This window comes from Parus major, unplaced genomic scaffold, assembly GCF_001522545.3.
Source record: "Parus major isolate Abel unplaced genomic scaffold, Parus_major1.1 Scaffold246, whole genome shotgun sequence".
Classification (NCBI taxonomy): Eukaryota; Metazoa; Chordata; class Aves; order Passeriformes; family Paridae; genus Parus; species Parus major.
The window spans coordinates 132,729-141,841 of record NW_015379264.1 but is presented as its reverse complement, the minus strand read 5'-3'; the positions used below and the strand labels follow the sequence as shown (position 1 = coordinate 141,841).

General features: G+C 56.9%; 1 protein-coding gene across 2 annotated transcripts; it reads right to left on the bottom strand.

Moving 5' to 3' along the window:
• Positions 1-2,360: 2,360 nt before the first annotated feature.
• Positions 2,361-8,306, bottom strand: HSD17B7 (hydroxysteroid 17-beta dehydrogenase 7). 2 transcript variants are annotated; one of them, XM_015615715.1, is made up of 10 exons: positions 8,259-8,295; positions 7,924-8,127; positions 7,744-7,836; positions 6,889-7,003; positions 6,235-6,429; positions 5,288-5,392; positions 4,310-4,366; positions 3,721-3,819; positions 3,179-3,293; positions 2,361-3,067 (listed from the first exon to the last, which is right to left on the bottom strand). In XM_015615715.1, exons 1-9 carry the CDS (start codon positions 8,291-8,293, stop codon positions 3,198-3,200), a joined length of 999 nt encoding a protein of 332 aa, XP_015471201.1. In that variant the 5' UTR covers positions 8,294-8,295; the 3' UTR covers positions 2,361-3,067; positions 3,179-3,197. The 2 variants fall into 2 exon arrangements, with proteins under 2 accessions (XP_015471201.1, XP_033367359.1); XM_033511468.1 differs by lacking the exons at positions 3,721-3,819; positions 4,310-4,366; positions 5,288-5,392 and having other exon boundaries at positions 2,361-3,293; positions 8,259-8,306.
• Positions 8,307-9,113: the final 807 nt, after the last annotated feature.

Here is a 9,113-nt window from a genome sequence, read left to right as displayed (position 1 = left end):
TGTCTGTCTGTCTGTCTGTCTGTCTGTCTGTGCAGCTTCTCCTGCAGCACACAGGGCCCTGCACACAGTCCAGCAGCTGTGCTGCCCTGCACAGCCGAGCCCAGGCCTCGCTCCTGCCTGCTGGGCTTGGGGCAGCCTGGAGGGAGAAATGGGTGCACAGCGAGCTGCTCTGCCTCAAGGTGAGCCTCACCTGCCTGCCCTGCTCCCTGCCCTGCTAGCACTTTGGTTTGGTACAAACCCCTCCATCTGCAGGGCACTCTGGCCTTTCCAGGCCCTTCTCACTGAGCACTGGTGCCAAAAATGTTAATTACAGCATCACAGCCTCCCCAGGCTCTGCTCCTGCACAGCAGCATCGACTGACGAGCTCAACAAGGAATTTCACACTCATACTGATTCTTCTCACAGGAATCATCCTCCAGTTCCCTTTTTGATTTCTCCTCTGAGCACAGCTCCATGTTTTGAAGCGGTGCTGACAATCTTCCCTGACCCTGGGGGCAGTCCTGGCTCTACAAAACTCTCAGCAAATGCCACCAGGTCCAGGTCCCTCTTGGCTCTTCCTGCCACCAGCCAGGTCATGCTGCTCAAACACTCTCAGAGGGGCTTTTGCTCCCTGCTTCTCACCCAGGTGCTCAGAGCTATGTCTCTCCTCTCCCCACCAAGATTTTCAACATCAAAGTTGCCATCCACTAAGCCTGGATCTTTCCAAACAAGCTGGCTGTGTTCCATCCACCTGTTTACAGGGACATGCCAGTCCTTGTTGTTCTCTTCCATCCCGTTCCCTTCCCCTCCTGGAGAGGCAAAGGTCACCCAGGCACGGGATTTCAGCTCTGACACACCGATCCCAAGCTTTCTCCTCCCTTGGCCAGGGCTCAGTTCCCACCCACCCTCCTGTTATCCATGTCCTACATAGCTGAAAACCAGTTGAGCTGAAAAGCCATGGAGAACTCAGGCTGTGTTTGGAGCAAGGTTTGCTCACAAAGGTGAAAAACCAGTGGCTCAGGATGAGGCTGAGGTGAGATATCAGATCGTGCTGATAGCTGATTGTGCAGGGTTGTACAGAGCAACCATGAGCTGTCACTCTCAAGATCTGCCCTGGAGGTTCTCTGGAAAGCTTCTGTATCCAAGGATCACAAAGAGCAAGCTTCTGTCTTAGCAGTGATTCACGGCTGCCCCTGCCAGCTCTTCCCTATCCCAGCTGGAATTTCTCACCACAGGGCTGGGGCAGGAGCTGTTTTGTCTGCACAGAGGAGTTCCAGCTGGAAGGGCCAAGCTCCATGCCCAGGTGTGTGCTGGCCAGGAGCAGGGCATGAGGAGCCATCCTTCCCTGCACACACACAGCTCTGGCCCTTCCTTCCCTCCCTCCACGGGGGCTGTGGGCAGCCAGGGCCAGGGCCAGGGCCAGAACCAGGGCCAGGGCAGAACCACAGCCAGAGCCAGAACCAGAGCCAGGGCCAGAGCCAGAGCCAGAACCAGGGCCAGAACCAGGGCCAGAGCCAGAGCCATGGCCAGAGCCAGAGCCAGAGCCATGGCCAGAGCCATGGCCAGAGCCATGGCCAGAGCCATGGCCAGAGCCAGGGCCAGAGCCAGAGCCAGAGCCAGAACCAGGGCCAGGGCCAGGGCCAGGGCAGAACCACGGCCAGGGCAGAACCACGGCCAGGGCAGAACCACGGCCAGAGCCAGAGCCAGAACCAGAGCCATGGCCAGAGCCAGAGCCAGAACCAGAACCATGGCCAGAACCAGGGCCAGAGCCAGAGCCAGAACCAGGGCCAGGGCAGAACCACGGCCAGAGCCAGAGCCAGAGCCAGACTGAGACACCTCTGCTGCTGGTGCCACCCCTCTGCTCTGCCCAAAACCAGCAGAGGATGGGAAGAAGTTAAAAAATGAAAGCAAGGTGCTTTAACTCTGTATTCCCACAGGCCAATTGCACCGAGAGCCTGGATTGTCCTGGCTGGCAGCTCTGTGCAGGTTTCCTACCCAGACCTCCCTCCTTGTGGGCACCCAGCACAGCCTCCCTCTAACCTCACCTGACCCCAGCCAGCCCCAGCCAAGGGAGCACTAAACCCATAATTAATTATGTGACACAGCAGGGTGAGCAAGCACCAGAGACGTCTCCCAGGAGCCTAAGGCTGGGAAATAGTCTCAGGCTTCCCACAGGTGCTCAGCACACAAAACCACGCTGGAGTCTTCACAAATCACTCATGTCTTTCCTTACTAAAGAAGTCACCACCTCTCTGGCTTCCCAGCCCTTCACTCCACACTTCCCAGGTACACACAGCTTTACACACAAGGCAACAATTTCAATTTCCTTCCAGCCCTCCAAGTCAAAGGTAGATGGATATTGGAATAAAAACACCAGTGCATCAAGGACAAACCAGTTTCAGTCATTTATTCATTACAGCACTTGAAGTTACTTGGTGGCAGGTACTTGGTGAAGGTCCCCAGATAAACAACAGGAAGAATGGTTGGTACAACAGATTTATATAAAAAGAGTTAAATAGGTAAAAGAACATGGTAACCTCTCGCTCTAAACAGAGCACACTGGCCCCCAGTCCAGGTCAGCATCATCCTTTCAAGCCAGTCATGGTTAAAAGCCTCCAGTGCCCGTAGCCAGGGGACAGTGAGGGATCTGTTCTCACAGCTGAGGCAGGTGTGTGCTCCTCAGCCCAGCTCCTCAGGAGCTTGGCTTCAGCTGCTGGGCAGACCCTGCCTGCCAGAGAGGCTCCAGCTTGCTGAGCCAGCCCCAGCTCGGTGAACAAGGGCAGCTCTGCTGAAGGTGAGCCTTCAAGTACATCAGGATCAGCCACAGGAGATGTGTTTGAGCCAGCTACAAACGCCAGCAGAGGCAGGATGCAGGGCAGCAGCCCAGACTGCTGCCTGTGCTGCCCTGAGCCAGATGGAAACCACAGGGGTTGAGGCTGCTCCTGAGCCACACACAGCTCAGTCACTGTGTGAAGACAGACTCTGCCTACTTGAGGTCCCAGTTTCTCCTAAAGAAAAATCTCATAGCAAAAGGTCTAAGCACTTCTCTTCAGTTTTCACACTTCCATTTTCAGGAACTGTTCACCTTCTGTGGAGAAGGAAGATTGATTGTGTCTGAAGCTGTGTGCCTGCAGAACGGCTGGCAGCACAGGTAGCACCAGAATGAAGAAATCCCAGGTCATTGATACAAGACTCTCACCCCACTGAGATGGCTTTACTTAATCTAAGAGATCACGGTATTTCTCTAGAGTCTGCTCCTCCAGCTCCAGCAGCTTCTGGTAAAATTTCTCAGCAGTGTCTTCATCCACATCCATCTGGAAAACAAAGAAAACAGCACTGTGAGACCATCACCTCCTCGGGGCAGCCAGTGCAGACACTGAGGGCAGCTCTGGGGAGAAGCAGAGGGCATTTCCAGAGCTGCTACCTTCACAAACAGCCAACTAAACACACCTGTCACCAGGGCATAAGCCAGAACATCATTCCACACTGAACATGCTCTGATTATCACTTCCATTATCTTCCAGGCTCCAGCCTAAGCCAGGAGTTACTGTAGGAAACACTGCAGATAACCCCACATCCCCTTCCTGCTGCTCAGCATCCAACAAGCATCTTCCTGGATGTGTTTCCTGGAGTGGAAACTCCAGGCACAGGACACCCTTGGCCCCAGCCCTCCCATGCAGAGCAGATGACAGAGCCCCAGCCAAGTGCCCTGCAGCAGGGAGCTCCCTCCTCTCCACGCACCTTCCGAGGCTCCACGTAGCATCTCCCCAGTCCAGAAGTGCAGCTGTGGTACTTGACAAGAGAATCCAGGTACTCTGGCTTCTGCTTGAACAGCCACACCTGGGGAGAGCAGCACAAAGGTGTGCAAGTCCAGCACACGCCTGCCCAGCCCAGCCTGGCTGCCAGCAGACACAGGAGACACCCCAGGTGCTCCCACCAAGCAGGGGAAGCTGTGACATGCCAGGTTCTGAGCTGGCTCCCTTCAGATGTGACCCACCTGAGGCAGGAGTAACACTTAAAGCAGTTCAGCATGGCTGAGCTTGCTCCCACTGTGCTTGAGACACGTTGTGCCCCCCATCCACCCCCTGTGCTGCACAGGGCTCTCCCTGGACAGATGTTCTCCCAAGATCATTTATTTTATGGCTACTGGATGGAGCTCATAGAGCACCAAGGGGCAGATCAGCCCAGGGCTGCTCCCTGCTGTGGTGTTTGGGGGTCCAACACAGCACCACCCACCAGCCTTGCTCAGAGCCTCTTTGCTCAAGCCACAAGACCCCAGAGGAGCCACCCAGAAGGAAGGAATATTAAAACCAAGTTGTGAAGTACTTACGTGAGCTTCTGCTCCATTATAGGGTGTCAGAGTATAAGTTTTGGCAAAAAATCGGATCTGAGGGGAAAAGAAGGACATGACAATCTGTACTGTGGCCCAGGGTTTGTTGGCAAGCCCTGAGCAGCCCAAACACTCCAGATAACCTGCCAGAGGTACAAATGCCTCTCAAACTGGGCAGTGGGTACCACTGCACACGGACTAAAGCATCCCTTTATCAGCACAAAGTGTTCTCTGGAGCCCCAGCAAGTGTCACTCCCTGATGAGCTCACCCCAAGGCAGGAGCAACAGCCCACACACCCCAGGTGCCTCTTCTGGAAAGGTCTCAGGGCAGGACTGGCAGCTTTGAGAAGTGAGGAGGCACTGCCTCTCTGCTGCCAGGAGAAATGTGATCCATCAGGACCAGCTGCTGCAAGCTGGCAGCTTGAGATGAAGGGCCACTCTTGCAGGGAGAGCACCAAGGCTCAGAGCAGGCAGCCTCCAGGGACAGGGCTGCAGGGAAACTGGAAAGATGAAGGCCAGAGGAAGAAAGACAAGGAAACTTTGGGGCAGCAGGGGGAGAGGCAACAGAGAGCAGGAGGCTTTGCTTTCCATGGGTTTGGAAAGAGAAAAGCAACACTGCCTTCTAGAGGAATGGAAAGAACAACACTGAAAACCAGGTTGTTCTAGACATGAACAGCATCTCAAAGCACAGGGGCAAAGTTGGGGCCACATCCTGAGCTCTGCTGCCAGCAAGCTGATGGTGTTCCACCAGCAGGACTGGCAAACCTTCCAGGGGAGCCTGGACAAACACTGCAGAGCTGAGCCCTGCCCCTCTGCACAGTGCCCAGCACCACAGCTCCCAGCTCAGCTTGGAAACTGGGGCCCCAGGATGAGAAAGGGAAGGTTTGCAGAGGGCCCAGCCCAACAGAAGGAAGAAATCTGTAACAACACAGGCAGCAGCAAGGCTGCAGTGAAGTGTGTCACAGGACATCCACTCACCAACCACATGATGGGCATTAGCAGCTTCCACAGAAAAATGGGCAAAATTCTGTAGGTCATGTTGGACATAACGAGCCCAGGACAAACAACACTGGAATACAGACCCTGCAGAGAAGAAACCAAGTCAGTGTGCAATTACACCACAGCTAAAGGAATGGGTCACCCTCCTTCCCCCCCAGTACAGCGAGACAGGGTGTGTACAGACACCTGGCAGCAACACTCCACTAAGTACAGAGCAGAGAGCAGTTGGATGTAGTGATTTTTAAGAGGCCCAGATTGGAAATGTTTGTGTTACATCTGTGCCCATTTCAAAGCCCCAGGATAGGAAATGCAGCCTCCTGGTGCAATCTCCATGCAGATCAGCATGGAGAATCCCACAAATTACAGCCCACTCAGACCAAAGGCTACCTCTTCTTTAAGATAGAAGAGCTCAGCCTTTTGTGACTAAACCATTTTCCCCAGAAGTGTTTGAGAACGGCACAACCTGCTGGACCAGGGCTGCAGCTGCCAACAAAATCCATCAATCCCCCAGGACAGGGAAGACAAGCTGCTGGTACAGCTCACTGAGACAAAGCTGAGCAGCAGCAGAGCCAGCAGCACAGCCTGCACTGCCAGAGCAGCCCTGTGCTGATGGGCAGGGACACCTGAAAACAGCAGAGGCTCTTTGCTCTTTAACACCAACTCTGAGCTGAAGGGAAGAGCCTGCAAGGCAAGAACCGCTCCTGCAATCTCCCTCTTTGGGAAGTTTTCCTGGCAAGAACTGCAGAATCTGGCAGATTCTCCACCCCCTACACCACCAGTTCAGCCCCAGCCAGGTTTAGCTCTTACCTGTGCATTAAGGAACGCACCAGATTGCTATGAATGCAACTCAGTAACAACAATGTCATGATAATTACAAACAGCAGAAGCTCATTAGGTCCCTGCAGCAACACAAACCCCATCATCACCTGGCCATTAAATTTCCTGTTCAGGACCACACTTGTCAGGTCAGTAGCATATTTAGAGGAGCTGTATGATTCCTGCCCCTTGGCATGCTGATAGTCAGAGAGGCTGAAGGCAGACTCCCTGGCATTGCTGGAGGAGGTCCAGATGAGTCGCGAGGGCTTCTCGTTACCGCAGAGCAGAGCCTGAAGCTGACGAACCTGGAAAAAGAATCCTTAACTTATTTAACACCTCTTAGGGTATAACTTTACAGCACCTAAGGCTGTGAGCTTCTCTCAGCTTTCTCAGCCAGCTTTTCCTAGCCTAGCCAAAAGGAGACACTGGTACAAGCAGCTGTCATTCTGCTGGACAGCTCCGCTGAGCACCTCAGAATTTAATAGACAAGCCTTAGTATTTATCCCACCAGACTGAAAACTACATATGACTGACCTTGGTCTGCTGGCTCACTAGAGTAACTTCAAAATTATATTAACTCTTGCAATTAAAGCCACCATTTATTGCTATTTAAACAGATGTCAAGGCCTTTACCCTTGTCATTCTTCATCTGTCAGACTGCAGCCTTCATCAGCATCTGAACCCGTGAGATCTGTGCTGCCCAGACCCATCCCTACCCACAGCAGACATCAGACTGAGGGTTCAACCTTCCCACAAAGCCTCACCAGCATGAAGTGTCCAAAGAGGTTGGTAGCAAACACCTCCTGGAGCCCATCTCCATTCAGCCTGTCCGTCTGGGTCATGATGCCTTCTGCGGTGGTCAGCATGTGGAGCACCCTCCTGGAAGCCAAGAGCAGGAGCTGGTGAGGAGGAACAGTGCCAGGAGGAACCCAGCACTGCCCCACCTCACAGGCTCTGCACAGCTTCACCTTCGAGGGCAACATCAAACCATGGAAATATCAGATGGGAAAGGTCTATGGAGTATGCCAGGTCCTTCATCCACAAGGGCCTCAATGCTGACCAGACCAGAGAAGATCTGTCCCTTCACTTTCCCCTGCTAAAGTACCGTTACCAACATCTCCTTCCCTCATTTCACACTCAGATAACTTAATCAAGCTCCAGCACGGCAGCAGGCCCTCGGGCCATAGCTAATGGAGGCAAGAAAACCAGTCTGGCACCAGTGCTCAACACCCCAGCAGTTCTGCTAGACACAAGTCACTGCTCCTCAGCTCAGCTTCCCCGTGCCACCCACACCAACACCACCAGCTTCACAAAGCACTGAGCCCCCCAGCTCTGACCAGCTACAAAAACCCACCCTGGCATCACAACAACGGGAAAGAGACACAGACTTCACCAGAGCAGCATTTCTCGTGCAGGGGCTGCAGGCTTTGGGTGACCTCTGGTCCTCCCCATGCCCCCTCAGAGCCGGGATCAGGACAAGCCCAGCAGAGCAGTCACCAAAGCCACCCCGCACACGGGAGCACAGGGATGGGCTCGGGCTCCTCAGCAAGGACACATCCCGGGATGGCAGCTCCCCGTGGTGCCCCCAGGCTGGGACCGGGACCCCCGACATCTCCTACCCGCTGAGGAGACCGTGCCAGAGAGCCTTGAAGTTCACGTGCGGGTTGGGCATGATCCCAGCGTTGAGGTAGACAAAGTCCAGGCGCTGAAACCTGCGTGGAGAAGAGCGCAGGAGGCGGGTTCGGAGGGGGGTCAGGGCTGTCCGCTGGGGTGGGGGCTGATGGGGGCACATCCCGTACCTGCAGCGGAGCTCACGGGCGGCCCGCAGGACGGAGGCCAGGTTACCCAGGTCCACCTCCACGGTAGACACCTGTGCGGAGGGGTGGCTGGCCAGGATGAGGTCCCGCGTGGCTTCGCTCTTCTGCTCGTTGCGGCAGGCGATGCACAGGTGGATGCGGCCATCCTCATCCAGCAGCCGCTGGCACAGCGCCAGCCCCACGCCGCTGCAACGGGACGGTGTCAGAGAGAGCCCAGCCCCGGCCAGCCCGCCCCTCCCGCTCCCGGCCCGGCGGCGGCCGGTGCCCCGGTGGTAGGTGGTAGCCGGTGGCCCGGTGGCCGGTGCCGCAGCGCTCACCCGCTCGCCCCGGTCACCAGCACCACGCGCTCCATCGCTGCCCCCCGCCCGCCGCCCCCGCGCTTTAAGCGCTGCGCGCGCCCGGGCCCGCCCCGCCCCGCCCCGCAGCCAATCAGAGCGCGGCAGGGGGGCGGGGCCTCGCCCCGGTGGCGTGATGGTGAGCCGAGCGCGGGGGGCGGGGCCAGAGCGACACGCCCCCTGTGACCCCGCCCCCGAGTGACGCAGCCCGGCGCGGAGCCCACGCCCACACGCTGAGGCCACGCCCACTGCACAGGCCCCGCCCCCTTGGCGGCCAGCCCGGGGTGTCCCCGCTGTCCCCTCCCGTTCCCATTGCCGCTCCCAGGGGACCCCGCCGTGCCGCTCTGCCCCGCGCTGCCATCCCGTGCACCCAGGGAGGTTGTGCAGCGCAGCACAGATGCCCGGCAGGTCGCTGTTCCCCCGGCCCGGGGAGCTCTGGGTGCGCGGGGCAGCTGCTGCTGGCGGGGTCCCAGCTGGAGCAGGGGATGGACACACCAGAAACCACACCAGGACAGCCCAGCGTGTTCCTGAGTGCGCAGATGTGCAGGGTGCCCGGGCCCTGGGAGCTGCAGTGTGCCCCGCCTGCCCCGGGGCTCCCAAACTGCTGAGACACGGCTGGGATGGAACACAACGCACCTGGGGCTCGGGGCAGACAGCCGAGGGGACAGGCAGAGAGAGAGGGGCACCAGCTCCATGACATCAGCAAAGCCCGAACTCTTCCTCGACACGCTCAGCAGGGGTGAGACACCCTCTGTGGCAGCCAGCCTCTCTGCAGGGCACAGAGAACTGCACAGCCCACCATCCCTGCCCTGTCCCAGCCCCTCTGCAGGGCACAGA

Coding starts and splice junctions, on each gene's coding strand:
- HSD17B7 (XM_015615715.1), bottom strand. CDS start 8,293: ATGGAGCGCGTGGTGCTGGTGACCGGGGCGAGCGG. Junction 3,820..4,309: donor ATAATGGAGCAGAAGCTCAC/GTAAGTACTTCA, acceptor TGCTCTCCCCAG/GTGTGGCTGTTCAAGCAGAA. Junction 3,294..3,720: donor GCTACGTGGAGCCTCGGAAG/GTGCGTGGAGAG, acceptor TTTGTTTTCCAG/ATGGATGTGGATGAAGACAC.